General features: G+C 42.3%; 1 protein-coding gene across 1 annotated transcript in view; it reads right to left on the reverse strand.

Moving 5' to 3' along the window:
* Htt (huntingtin) overlaps positions 1-15362 on the reverse strand; it is a 133081-nt gene that overhangs the window by 27450 nt on the left and 90269 nt on the right. The window contains exons 42-50 of the mRNA XM_051200276.1: positions 11932-12073; positions 9907-10086; positions 9613-9789; positions 9345-9421; positions 7723-7861; positions 6479-6601; positions 3134-3347; positions 2100-2245; positions 719-896 (exon numbers count right to left, since the gene is read on the reverse strand). Of these exons, the coding sequence (XP_051056233.1) occupies positions 719-896; positions 2100-2245; positions 3134-3347; positions 6479-6601; positions 7723-7861; positions 9345-9421; positions 9613-9789; positions 9907-10086; positions 11932-12073 (1376 nt within the window). The remainder of the gene's footprint in view (positions 1-718; positions 897-2099; positions 2246-3133; positions 3348-6478; positions 6602-7722; positions 7862-9344; positions 9422-9612; positions 9790-9906; positions 10087-11931; positions 12074-15362) is intronic.

Here is a 15362-nt window from a genome sequence, read left to right on the forward strand (position 1 = left end):
TTTAACATTACTCCCTGGATCTTTGTTTCCAAGCTGACTACAAATGCACAGATGAAAACAATTTAAACAATGAAAGATCAAAACACCACTCTATAATGTTTAATTTAAAAACATAAAACTTCAAAACATTCTCTAACATGTAAACTATAATGTCCAATTTTTAAAAATTTTTAGCTAATGACCCTTGTTGAGGACACTGTTCCTTGAAAAGAATGAGTCCTTTTTATTTTACAACATATTAGCATTACAATGCAGTGTGCGAGCACACACTTCAACTCTAACAGAAGTCATCTATTGAATGTAATCTTGTTAATCTTATAATCATCCAGGACTAAGAACATCAAATAGTCAACTAAGACTAAAGATCAAAGGGATGAAACTTAAAAAGTATTTCTTAAAAGCTGGAACTCCAAACAAAATAACTAGAAAAATAAATTCAAGTTAAGTTCTAGTGTAATGTCAAGGTCTGGGGGTGGACAAATGGGGTCTTCTGAAGGCAGCACCTATAATAATCCATCTACTCCACCCCAAGTCCTAACTGGTTCTTGGGAAATAGAAGACAAGAAAAAAAAAAAAAAAAAAAAAAAAAAAAAAAAAACCAAACCCCCCACCACACACACACAAAAACAAAACAAAAAACCCTCAAGACTGACATGCATCGCTGATTACCAGTTTAAATGTGTGAAAACAAGAAACTTACTCATAGATAAGGACTTACTGGCTTCCAGGATGAATCGCACGCAGTGGATGAGGGAGCAGGCATGGGTCACATACCCTGGGGAAGACAGCACCCCCCAGAGGCCAGGCACCTGTAGTGCCAGACAGCAGCAGTCTAGCCCGGCTTGGAGGTCCAGACTCAGTGGGATCTGCTCATGGATCAAATGCCATGACAAGGCCTAAAGGGAAGCACTGTGTTAGAATGCTCACTGAGTACTCTGTGTTCAGGGACCTCCAGGGAAGCAGACAATGGAAAGATGGAGAGGACAAGATTTCGGCCAACTTCCTTCTAGAAGGATGGCTTTAACCCAGGTTCTAGTTTGTCATTTCTAGCTTTCTTAATATTCAGTCCTGATACACCTAGGCCCTAAAGTTCTTGCCTTTTATCTGTCAGAATACCCAATCCCTCCAGATATATTCTTCCTTTAGAACCATGGGTGCCTAGAGAAACTTGTCCTGAGCCACAGAGCCTCCAGTCAGAGGCTTTACTACTCAAGGGCTCCTGTAACACAGGTTTTTTTTTTTTTTTCTTCTTCTTTTTTTAAATCTCAGCCACAAAGCTGTATTATTTATGGCTAGTGAGTCTCTGAACCTCTCTAAGCTTCTTTCCCTATGTGTGAATGGGAACAGAGAGATCACCCTATAGAGTTGTTGTGGGAACAAAGTACTGTGACAGAGCCTATGCAGCTCAGGGTATGACTAGCAGCTGCCATCTGGTACTTTACACATATGCTCACTTTCCAGTCTCCACTGGGCTAAGACAATCTAAAGACTACCTAACTCAGTCTGGTTCAGCTGTTGCCTGTGTACCATACACCCTCAGGAGACTTTCTTTTCGTAGTGTAAGGTGTCAACCCTTGCTCAGAATGGGCAGCCCAGCTCTGACACAGGTGAGGCTCTTTCCCAGCAGTCATATGACAATGTAACAAAACTACAGTGCATGTGTATATATATTTTGAGGGGCCAAGTGTTCAGGCTCCCATGGGTGAAATGCCCAAGTCACTGCCCAACTTAAATCATAACATCTGTCTAGATTTTAATTAGGACTGTAGTGTCAGGACAAGAGGATGTCTTACAGACCTCCCTGGTTCCCTTTGGGTGGTGTGGCAAGGGTAAAAGACTCAGTACAGTCAGGTGAATCAGACTTGACAATAAGCATTCCCTTTCTGCCCGAGGTTTATTGAAACAGGATCTAGCTATGTATCCATGCACAGCCTTACAAGCCAGAAACTCACAATTCTCTTGCCTCTGCCTTGAAGAAGCTGGGCTAACAGGCATGCATTATCATACTCAGTCAGCTGTTGGCTTTCAAGGACTTTGATCTTAGTGCTACTCACATATCCTATCCTCAAAGAGAACCAGCATTTCAGAGCTGCTCTTACCTCAAGTGTCATTACCACAAACTTCACTGTGTCCCCCTCCTTCTCAGGGGGAAGGTGCAAATGAGCAGGCACTTTGGAGACCACCACCAGGTATTGTGCCAAGGCACGGGCAAGTGTGGTCAGAGACTGGTACAATGTAGCATCACCTGAAACATGAGACTGGCATGAGTGACTCACTCTGACTGTGCACAGGCCCTTCCCATTCAGAAGCCTTCACATGGGTGTGTGGATTTGAGGATGTCAAGACCAAGAAAGCCCATCTGTGCATGCCCACCCACACGTGTCACATGCAGTCTGAACCTGGTTTGCCCTCAGTCTAAGCCAGTGTTCCTGAAGGGCTTAGAACCCTGACTATCTATGTCTAAGACTAGACAAGCAACAAAGAAGGACGTTTAGAGCTAAGAATTTGGTGCAGTTTCTCAGTTGCTTTTGTCAGCCTTTCAGTGTTTTACATCAACAGCCCTGACTATATATGTGCTTGGGGCAAAGCAATGCTGGATCTGTAATACTTGTAAAACGATGACAAACTTGGATTAGAAAGGTAGCTCAGCAGTTGAGAGCATGGGCTGCTCTTCCAGAGGACCTATGTTCAGTCCCCAGCTGCCACATAGTGGCTCACAACCACCTGTAACTCCAGTCCCATGAGATCTGATGCCAACTTCTGGCTCCATGGGGCATTACGTGTATGCAGTGCAGACATATACACAGGTAAGAACACCTATACACATAAAATAAAATAATTAGAAAACTAAGATAACTTGGGCTCAGAAGATGGTTCAGTGGATAAGGTGCTGCACAGCATGAGAACTTGGGTCTGTAATCCCAGTACTCATGCAAAACCTAGCTGCAGGGTGTACAGCTGTAACCTCAGCTGAGATAGGAGGATCCCAGAGGCCTGACGGCAGCGATGGCAGGTCTAGGCTCAGGGAGAGACCCTGTCTCCCTCTGGCTTGCACATTCTGCTACCACCATTCCCATCAACAGAGAGAGGAAAGAGAGGAGGGGGGCATCTAAGGGAACCACATTTAAATTACCAAGCAGATCATTCAACTTGCTCCAGTAGGCTGTCTGCTCTGTAGGCAGGAAAGGCTGGAAGACTTGATGGACAGCAGGAAGCTGCTGAACAACACTGGTCACCCGGTCCAGAGTTACCCCTCGGGCTGCTTCAAAAAGAGGACTCTTCTGGCCAGTGGCAATCTCGCTCATGCCAAGGCTTAAGCAGGGAGCCAAAAGGCTTAGGTTGAATTCCTGGGTCAGAACATTACAGGCCAGACAACAGCAAAGATGGTAAACTTTCCTTCAGGCTGGAATACACATAGCTAATCCAGCAAGCATTTGTTTCTAAAATAATCCAGACTAGAATACTGTAAAGAATGGTTGTGAGACTATTCTAGAGACATGGACACTCAAGCTCCTTATTTTTTTGCCATGGGAGATTCTCTGCACCACACTGGGGCTCTGACAGCAAGAAGGTCATCATTAGGTGAGCCATTGGATCTTGTATCTATAGAACTATCAGTCAAAATAATCTTTTCCTTAGGAAGCAACTTGCCTCAAATTATTTGTTATAGTAATAAAAGTAAGAGAATACACTCTAGAAAAGCTTTCAATTAAAAATGTAAATAGATAAAAAAATATAACACTAACTTGAATTCTGTGTTTTAAAAAGTATATCCTACATTATATACATTAAAAAATTAACAATTCCATTTAATATATGTTCAATAATTACTTCTGGTCTCTTTGTCATACTTGAATTTTAAAGTAGTATTTTTATTTTTTATGATCTTATATTTCTCTGAAACAATTATAGGATAACAAATTTTAATTGCTATAAACAGTGCACCCAGGCTAAAGTGCCAAGCATTGCTGCAGCCTGAGAAGGCACCATAGCATTTGGAACAAGGGAAGGACAAAAATCTAAAATCTTATTTATTCATTTATTTATTTGGAGATAGTGTTTCACTGTATAGCCCTGGCTGGCCTGGATGTAGACCAACAGGCCACAAACAGAGATCTTCCTGCCTCTGCCTCCCAAGTGTTGGAATAAAGGGCATTGTGACACCATGCCTGGCCTCATATGATAGTTTTTATTATGTTCTGTCAACTTTTTAGCCATTTAAGGGAGGACAACAATTTTTCAAGTAGAACATCAAACTTTAATATTAAAAACTATATTTCATCATTAGCACCCCCCAAATCAAACATTCCTATGGTCACAGCTGGAATTCCATAGTTGTAAATAGCCCACCTAGCAACCTGGAAAATCTAACCCACTGGTCCTGTACTTTGGATCTCTTCCTCTGTGCCTGGCCCCCACACCTCCTATTAACCTGCTAGGTTCCTCCTCCTCTCTTCCCATTTGGCATATGTCAAGATACAGTGGGTCCTTGTCTTCAATGTGGCAACAAAGCAGCCCTCTAAGGTGGCTGGCGTAAGGATGCTTTATTGGCAAAGGAGCCAAGGGCAGGGAACTAATGCTTTCAAAACCTAGACCAGTTCTGTAATACTCCTTCTGATATTTGAAGGGTAAATGGAGGAGAATTCCTCTATATCTAGAAGGGACAGGGCGCCTCACCCATGGGAGAATGTCTCTTTATCTAGAGGGGACAGGGCGCCTCACCCATGGGAGAATGTCTCTTTATCTAGAGGGGACAGGGCGCCTCACCCATGGGAGAATGTCTCTGTCTAGAGGGGACAGGGCGCCTCACCCATGGGAGAATGTCTCTTTATCTAGAGGGGACAGGGCGCCTCACCCATGGGAGAATGTCTCTTTATCTAGAGGGGACAGGGCGCCTCACCCATGGGAGAATGTCTCTGTCTAGAGGGGACAGGGCGCCTCACCCATGGGAGAATGTCTCTGTCTAGAGGGGACAGGGCACCTCACTACATGGTGGTCATGATGGTTAATACTGATGTCAACTTAGCAAGACCTAGAATTACTTAGGAGACAAACCTCTGGGTGTGCCTACCAGTGATTTTCTTGATCGGGTCAACTGAGGCAGGAAGACCCATTTTACTTGTGAATCAAAAGGAGGAAGAAAGCTGAGCACCAGCATTCCTCTCAGCTTTCTGATTATGGATGCCATGTGACCAGACACCCCACGCTCCTGCTGCCATGCTTTCCCTGCCCTGGGACTACACCCTTGAACTGTGAGCCAAAACAAACCCTTCCACCCTTTAAACTGCTTGTTGTCAGTGTCTTATGACAACAATGAGAAAACAGGGGTGTGGTGGTTTGAATAGGAATGGCCGCCACAGACTCATGTGTTTGAAAGATTGGCCCACAGCAGCGGCACTATTAGGAAGTATGGCCTTGTTAGAGGAAGTGAGTTTTGAGGACTCATATGCGCAGGCTACTTCCAGTGTGGTACACATTCTTCTACTGCCTGTGGATAAGGTGTAGAACTCTCAGCTCCTTATTCAGCACCATGTCTGTCTAGATGCTTCCCAACATGATAACGACTAAACCTCTGAAATTGTGAGCACCAACTAAATGTTTCTTTTATAAGAGTTGCTATGGTAATGTCTCTTCACAGCAATAGAAACCCTAATTAAGACAAGGGGGCTAATAAAGATCAATTTCCAGAAACAATGAACACATGATACATTTTCCTGCAGTCATGAAATAAATGATGATGGACTGACTATAGCTTATGGCCACCCATTTTCTTTATACATATGAAAGATGGAGTTAAAACAACTTTCCTCTTTTAGAATTCCAATTTGGTTGAAATGGCATTCTATTCACATCCCATGTGCTGGCTATTCTGGATTATAGCTTTCACATGCCTTTTTTTTTTTTTTTTTTGTTAGAGGCCCCTATGTGCTTTGTGCTTTCCCTAATGCTGTCCTTCCTAGACTCAAGTCTCCCACATGCTGCCATACATTAATCACACAAAGATGACACAAACTGTTTTATATCAACTGAATACAAGCTATAGTCATTTGAAAGGAGGGAACCTCAACTAAGAAAATGGCCTCCATAAGATTGGATTGTAGGCAGGCCTATCGGACATTTTCTTAATTAGTGATTGATGGGGGAGGGCCCAGTCCACTGTGGGTGGTGCCATCCCTGGGCTGGTAGTCTTGGGTCCTATAAGAAAGCAGCCTGAGCAAGCCATTCAGAATAAGCCAGTAAGCAGCACCCCTCCTCCATGGCCTCTGCATCAGCTCATGCCTCTGTCCTGTCTGAGTTCCTGTCCTGACTTTCTTCAATGATGGACTATAATGTAGAAGTAAGCCAAGCCCTTTCTTCCCCAACTTGTTTTTTGGTCATGGTGTTTGACCACAGCAACAGAAACCCTATCTAAGGCATAAGTATAATTCAGAAAGACAAGCAGAGCTGGGGATTCTCTGGCTTCCCATTGTTGCCCTACCGTGCTCATCATGAAGTCATTCATGTCTTCAGCAGGGATGCGATTCACCAACTCTGCACCTTCCAGCAGTGCAGAATCTGATTTGGTCCAACACTGGGATCTTACAAGCTGAAGGTACCAGTCCTGGGAAGGAGAAAAAGAAAAGGTGAATGTGATTGAGTAGGCACTTTGGCTGCTCCTCTGGGATGTGACTTTAGCACTGGGACTCTGGCTGGCTGTACAGACATCAGACACATGCTGGGCTTACAGCTCACAAGTCTCTCTGCTATTCTGTGCCTGAATGCTCTCTTCTTTTCCACCTGCAGAACATCTAGCAGTCCTTGCAAACTCAGCAAAGTACTGAGGGTAGAGACCCACTCCTGAGATACTGCATCATCTTCAATCTACTGTAGTGTGTGCCCCCTCATCTTCCTCAGCAGCTAGAGCAAGCCTGGGGCAAATGGATGCTTTTTTCCATGAGCTGCAAGTTTCTAAAATCGCAACTCCTTTCTCCAAGGCCCTAGCAGTCTCTAACTCTCAAGTATGAATGGTGAATGTGACAACACATTATACCTAGTGGCAGTAGGTGCAACACTTCATAGGAAGGAGAAGGCTCAGGGAAAGGGGGGCAGGCCAAGTTTGTCAGCATGTGCTAGACAATGTTTGCAGTCATAGGCCCGGGCCATAACCAACTTCTTTTGACTTGCCAACTAGCCACCTGGCCCTGACTCCACAAGAGTTACACTTATTTTCTCATTAAGGACTTCATGGCCTCCATATTCCACTCTAATTCCCAAGCAGAGCTGCTAATGACCTGAGTTCACACCTACCCTTACCCTCTTCTGTATATATGTATATATGTTTCTCTTATTGGTTGATGAATAAAACACTGTTTGGTCAATGAGGCAGGAAGAGAGGAAGAACCAGGAGACGATGAGAATTCTGGGAGAGGTAGGCAGAGGGAGCCTGCCAGAACAGTTGCCATATAGAACACAAATAGAAGTAAGAGGCTTGGACCCTTCTCCAGTAAGATGAGACTATGAGGAAATACTTAAGATTAATAGAAATGGGTTAATAATTAAGACAGAGCTAGCCAATAAGAAGTCCTAGTCATCGACCAACAGTTTAATAATTAATATAGTGTCACAGTGTGTTTATTTGGGGCTGAAGAGGTTGTGGGACCAGGCTGGAAAGAGAACCAGCAACAACTGTCATTGTCTCCACATGGTTCCTGGCCATCACACTTAGACATACAGGACACTTACTTTGTCTGGACTCACTGTTTCCAGAGATGTGTGCCCATCCCCATCCAGTGGGTGGGAAGTGACTGGGGGCAAGGGGCTAACTGAGTCCTGCACGGTAGAGAGTCGGAACCTGTCCAGCAGGGAATAGAGCCTTTGGTGTCTGAAACACAAATGAAACCACAGAGCAATTTGTCCTTTAGTTTGAATTCTCAATTTTGCAAAGATGGATCCTAGAAACTAATACCAATGAACAAAAGTAACTTCTTAAAACAAGATGCTACATGTTTTGAACTTTCCCTTCAACATTCTAAAGTCATGATGCACATTTACGCCCTAGTTACTTTAAATTACCACAACTGATACCTGGTTGATACTTTCCAGACATTTCATTTATGCTCAACATTCCAGTAGGCAATACACTATATAGCAGCTAACAAACTATTCTATTTTTTCTTGGCAGTATTGGTACAAACTCTAATTCTTAGTGGGAGAATCATTTCATTTGGTCTAAAGTATTATTGTTATAATCTTTCTCATCTTGATCTATGACTACATCTATAGTCAAACACAATGACAATTTGCTTTCTTACCATCTGAAGCGAACGTGTCAATGAAGCGAATATGTCAAATGACAACATCATGTGGCTCTGAAGACTGAAAAACCATCCAGGCTATACTTTGTCTCATTAAGAAACACCGCCATAAAAACCCTCTGAAGACTAAAATTATGACAGAATCATCCTCTCTGATGTCCACGTGTGTGCTGCCCACTCCCATTTGCAGTGGAAGAGATGAAAGGTTTTCTTAATTTACCATGTAGTCAAGGATCTATGCTCACACTACAGATGGAAATGTTTCTAATAAAGGCTTCTAAAAGGTTTTCAAACAATTATGCAAATGTGTAGCTGTGAAGAGATGGCACTTAGCAAGACATAAATATAATGTACACATGCTAAGAGTCGGGTAGTGTGGGACACCTGGGCAGTTCATGTGGCCTCTGGCAGTGGAACCAGTATTTATCCCTAGTGTACAAGTGGACATTGGGAGCCCATTCCCCCATGAAGGGATACTCTCTCAGCCTCTCAGCCTAGGTATACAGTGGAGGGACTAGACCCTGCCCCAAATGATATGACAGACTTTGATGATCCCTCATGGGAGGCCTCACCCTCCCTGGGGAGCTGATGGAAGATGGGATGGGGGATGGTGGAGGGCATGGGAGGACAGAAGGGAAAGGGAATTGAGATTGGTATATAAAATAAGATTGTTTTAATTTAAATAAAAATTTATAAAGAGTCAGGTAGTGTTCTCAGATTTAATTCTTCTAGCCTAGCTATTAGATTCTGTGTTTATTATTCTCATTTATCAAGGGTTCAGGAGCAGAGGCAACAAGCACAGTTCCTATCCCTTCAACAGCCATAGGTTTCAGGAATTCCCTCTGTGCAACAGGTGTTTGATTGCCACTTATTCATGTGTAATAGCACGAGGCACTTGTTTGACATGTAGAAAGCCTTTTCTACTGTGATACTGCTACGGTGAACTCACCTACCAGAACACTAATTCCTCTGCCTGTATTTGTTCCTGTATATATCTAAGTCATTATACCCTGGTTGCACAAAGGCCAGTATCCCATGATGCAGCCCTACCTTTGTGCAAGCCCGCTATTCTGGAGGTGCTCCTGGATTCTGTTCAGTTCCTCCACTGGCAACTGGGCCATGCTGCTCTACACAGACAAGAACACATTAGGGATTTTGTGGCATATAACCTCATATCCACTTTAAAAGGATATGGTCAGACACACAAACAACAAACATGACATACGTGCTACCATCGGTTGCCAATCAATAGCAGGTCATAGACTAAATGTTTTGACTGACTTGCTAGGTTTTTATATAAATTACCATCTTTCAGTACCTGTAAATTTGCAGCCAAAAGCATTTCTACCCGGCGACAGGCCAGAGTGTCAACCATGCGAGCCAGCGCACGGAAGGGAGTTCCCAGGAGCCTGTCCACGTATAGTGTGAGCACAGCACCAGACTGGCTGAGATGGATGCCTTCCAAGCATTGAAGCGTTTTCTTCAGAGTGGTTGGCTAATGTTGAAAAGGAACAAGAATTTATTTTTTTCTCAGACTGGCAACTGGTACTGACAAAATTCTAGCATACCATTTTTAAGGCAGAGAAAGCAAACTAGCAGGCTAAAGACTTACAGATGAAAGATTTTCACAACGAGACTGGATTGCCTGGATGAAAAGGCCACTAGCCGCAGAATTACGATGAATGGCACTAATAAAGTCTTGTACTGGAGGCTCATGGGACAGGCTGATCAGATCTTGAATGTGGTTCACAATGAGCCACGTTAAGTGTTCTGAGTCATGAAGATTCTGACACTAGAAAAGATATAATAAAAGATATATTCTAAGTAGACAAAGAGGCTAGAAAGTGTAAGAAAAAACAAATTCCAAATACAAACTTTGCCTCAGTGAAGATAGTGTCTAAGTGCAAGTAAATAAGAGAAAGGAAGGAAACTTCGTTACAGAGCTTTGCACCTCTGATCTCATGTGGTAGAAGCCACAGGAAGCCACACCCCAATGGCAATGTCTAGCTCCGATAGCTCCGAGACAGACACTAGCAAATAGCTCAACATCATAATGAACAAAGCAGCACGGGGTCCTTGGACAAGTCAAGGGGTAGCTGCCCACTGGAGTAAGGTGAGCAGTCTGGTGCAGCCCCTCCCTAGTGACTGGCCTGGAGCTTGCATGCACTGGAAAGAAGGAAGTCCCCCATGCTGTAGTAATTGAGCTTGCCATCGGGCTTCAGGCCAGCCTAGCATGGGCTATTCCACACCTACTCTGTCTCCAATGCTTAGTGAAGAAAACAGTCACCAAGAGCTGACAGAATTTCTGAATCAAAAAATAGATCTCAGTACATGGGAGAAATTTCACTTGAATTTTTTTTTTTAAATCCATAGTTAAAAACACACATATCCTTTTCTACCTTGATTCATAATCCTAGATAAAAGCCAAAACCTGATCAATTGACATCTGGTTAATGGTAATATTTTTCATTTGGAACCATTTGAAAGTATTAACATGAAATTATTCTTTCTTATACTTTTGTGAAAAACCCCACTATATCATATTATCTCTCAAAAGTGGAACAAAATATAAAAACTATTTCAATATTGAGGATGTTAAGTAAAAAGTGAATATTAAACTGGGTATCATGGCACATACCTATAATCCCAACATTCAGGAGGCTGAGGTGGGAGGATTATGAAAATATAGCATGTTCTGTACAATGTACCTTGGCTCAAAACCAGTGAACATCAGTAAAGTGTCAATACTTTATTGTTTTTTTCAAGACAGGGTTTCTCTGTGTAACAGCCCTGGCTGTCTTTGAACTCGCTTTGTAGACCAGGCTGGCCTTGAACTTACACAGAGATCCACCTGCCTCTGCTTCCTGAGTGCTGCGATTAAAGGCATGTGCCACTACTGCCTGTCTGGCTCAAACTTTTAAAAATCATTCTGCTCTATGATAACAATGTATATGTGATACCAAGTTTATTTTAATCTAGATTAAAATGTAACTGTAACTTATTTCAGACTAATATGATTATAGAAGGCTTGCTTTCATAACTCAAACAGGTGATGCAAATTTTTTAGTTAAAAATTCCACAAAAGTAATTGTTTTTAAAAAGTAGTAGTCAAAAGATAAATCTATTCTGAAATCCAAAGATAAATATTTAATACCTTTCCTGCAAAATAACTGGAAAACTTTTGCCAAAACCCCACAATAGTCAGTGCATTTAGCTTTGTTAAATGTGTTTGCTGGGCATGGTGGTACATATCCTTAATCCCAACAGTCGGGAAGCAGAAGGAGGGGTATCTCTTGAGTTTGAAACCAACTAGGTCTCCACCGTGAGTTTCAAGCCAGCCTAGCCTACAACTTAAGACAAAAAACTGCCCAGCTATCTGCCAGGTACTAAGTTCCTGGGAAGGTGATAAACTAGTGATTTCTGAATGAAAGCCTTTGAAGATCAACTTAGATATTTAAGAGAGGATAAAAAGCCCAGGCTATTCCAATTAAACCCCAGAGTAAAAAAAACATTGCTACCTCTCCTCAGTTTGATGGAGGGACAGTGAATGGTCTGGTTGCCCAGCAAGTGCATACAAGCAACATCTATATGGTCTTCTCCTCCTCTAACAACCCTTGCAGACATTTATCACACTTACGACATAATCACAGAAGAGAATAAGGGCCCCTCTTCGCACTATTTCTCTATTGCACATTCCAAGTTGAGCTGCTGAACCAGAATCCTCCTCTTCACCAAACATCTGGGGGTTAAGTGACTTCGTGCAGGACAGACTGTGCCTTCTACAAAGAGAGAAAGATGAGGAGGTGAGGAGATGTCTGGGATAGCAGTAAGCTTACACAGACAACACTGAACATGGCTTTGCTTAACTTTCCTTCTTAAACCCACAACACACTGGTGTTGTGTGTTCAAGCACCTCAGACTTCTGTTTCTAGAAAACACTAAAGGACACAAGAAGGTGTAGCAGGCAGATGATCACAGTGCTTGACTGAAGAGCAAAATCTACTATAAAGCTGCAATTCCAATTAGCATGTCCACTTCAGAACTCATACTAGCCATGTCTGATAATGGAGAAGTTGTTTTTTAAATTCCACATGCTCTACAAACACTGTCAGGTGCCAGAGGAAAGTTCCACTTTATACTTCTCTACTCATTTTCAAAAGTATTACTGAGCAAGTCGCAGTTGTGGAGTTACTGTTCTAAGTGTTTCCCCACTAAAGCAGTAATTCTTAGTACTCCTCACTGCCATTTTTCTTCTTTTAAATATAACCCTGGAGACTCTTGATTATAACCAAATATTTAAAGCACAATATCTGACACACACACACCACACCCTTCTGGCTTTTGCTCACTCTCAGTAGAGATAGAGATCATAGGAGGGCAAGCACATTTGAAATATGCTGACCAAACCTGTAACTCTTCAGTACTAAAAGACAACTGATATCATTCTACAGGATAAAGTTTTATTAAAGCTGCAGACATTCTAGTGAACGGATGAGTAAACTAGACCATCTACAATGGGATCCTACTCAGCAAGTACAAGGAATAGATCACAGATTACTACCACCACATGATGCTGATGAATAACCAGATGCAAGGTTCACTTCTATGAAATTCTGCTCTATGTCCAGATTGCTGAGAAGGACCCCATTGTACTGATAAAATGTCAAGGATGGGGGAAGGGATGACTAAAGGGTCAAGAGGGAACTGCTTGGAATGATGGTACTGTTTGTATCTGACTATAGATATACAAAAGGCATTTTACCAAGTATCCTATGTCAATTGAGAACTGTTACACAGAATACCTGCCCTTGCTCAGTTGGAGCTCTTACTCACAGCTACAAGTTGCTTAAAGAAGCTCTGAAGAATAATAGGTAGAATTTGCAATTAAGAAATTAGCAGGAAAAAGAGTTACGGTTTGAATATGAAACAGGTCTGGCTGGAATATAACAGCAAATATAAAAAGAGACAGACATTAATCAAATCATCATACAATTAATGCTCAATTATGGTCTTGTCACTGCCACTGAAGAGATCTAACCAAATGAAGAAAAGCCAGGGGAGGCTCCTCTGAAGAACACTGCACTAAGAACCCAGAAGTGATGGGCATGGAATAAACTGTAGTTTCAGAGCTGGAGAGATGGCTTAGTGATTAAGAGCAATGCTTGTTCTTCCAGAAGACCTGGGTTCAATTCCCAGCATCCAAATGGCAGCCCACAACTGTCTGTAATTCCAGTTCCCAGGGGTTTGGCACCCTCACAAAGACATACATGCAGGCAAAACACCAATGCACATAAAATAAGAATAAATTAGAAAAAGAAACTATAATTACAATGTTGAAAGACTACCAATAACTACATTACAATAAAACCATTTTTTTGTGGCCAAATCCCATCTTCACCAACTCAAGAATGCCTTCCTGTACGCTCAAATCTGTAGTCCTTTTGGATAACTATAACCATTATTTCTATCATTAGAAACCCCCTCTTGAGCTGGCAAGATGGCTCAGCAAGGAAAAGCACTTGTTGCACACGTCTGACAACCTGAGTTTGATCCTTGGATTCCACAATGGAAGGAGGTACCGACTCCTCAAAGTTGTCCTCTGACCTCCACATGTGGGCTAAGGCAGGTGGGTGTGTACACACACACACACACACACACACACACACACACACACACACACACACACACACCATGAATAAAAATGAAAAGAAAATGTCTATGACCCCATTTCTTATAGCTCCAAGTCCCTCTATAATAAGCCCCCACCTAAGAGCTGTCTCTTCCATCATCTTTTCCTCTTAAGTTTTTACTGAAAATGTCAAACCAACAGAAAAACTGAAAAAAAAATTTAATGAGCAGCCCCATGCCTTTGCCTACATTCAACTATTAATATTTGTCACCTTTGAGTTCACGTACACACTTTATCCATGCATACTCTACATAAACACAATAACTTTATTACACATGGTCTGGACACCTGCATACACACAATTCTTTGGCTGCACCATGGAAGAGTGATTCTAGAGTACATTTACAAACACTGCAGCAGTGGTCTCCTGAACATGCTTAGGGCTACAAAGCCACCACTCACACCAAGCTTATCCTTACATTTCCAACTACCCAATAATGACTATTCTAGCAGATCCAGAACACAATCAAGGATTCTAAAATAAATTCACCTGTCCTATTTGTTTCTCTCTATTACCATAACACTTTTGTTTTTTAAGACAGACATTTCAGTGTGCCCATGAGTATCTTGGTAGAAGATGGCCTCTACTATCAGCTAAGGTTGATCTCCTCTTGTACAGACAATAGTATGACTTTTAATCCTCAACACTATTGTACACCAATGGGGTGGACAGATGTTGCGGAGAACTATTGTTTGGAGCAGGCTGGAGCCATTCTTATCTTCCCTCTGCCTTCTTGGCTCGTCCACAATTAACTTAGGCTCCACACCCTATATCTTATCCAGCACAACTCAGTTGTGGGAGTCCACTAGACTCTTCCAAGAACTTAGTACACACAAGTTCTTGGAGCTCCAGTTCTTTTTGTTTTCTAAGTGCTTGTGCACCACAGTGTGCCTGTGGATGTCAGAAGACAACACGTGCGAATCAATCCTCTTTCTAGCATGGGTCTTTGCAATTAAACTAAGTCATCAGGCTTAGCAGCAAGTACCTTTGGTTAGAGCTACCAGCTTTGGGGGGGGGGGTGACTGGTTTTTTTTTTGTTTTGTTTTTGTTTTTTTAATTTTTATTCATTTTACATAACAACCACAGGCCACCCTCACCCCCACATCAACTTCCAGGATTGTCAAGCTGGAGGAGGGACGGAGTGGGAGGACAATGAATCGATATCTTGATTGAGCCATTATGGGGTTAGAGAGAAACCTGGTACTTTTTTTTTTTTTTTTTTTTTTTTTTTAATACAAGTTTTCACTGTATAGCCCTGACTGGCCTGCTGGGTAGAACAGATTGGCCTTGGATTCACAGAAGTTCCCTGCCTCTGCCTCCTGAGGCTTGAGATTAAAGACATACTCTACCATACCCAGCAGTGAGTTTCAATTTATAG

This window comes from Phodopus roborovskii, unplaced genomic scaffold (genome assembly GCF_943737965.1).
Source record: "Phodopus roborovskii unplaced genomic scaffold, PHOROB, whole genome shotgun sequence".
In the NCBI taxonomy this organism is placed as follows: domain Eukaryota; kingdom Metazoa; phylum Chordata; class Mammalia; order Rodentia; family Cricetidae; genus Phodopus; species Phodopus roborovskii.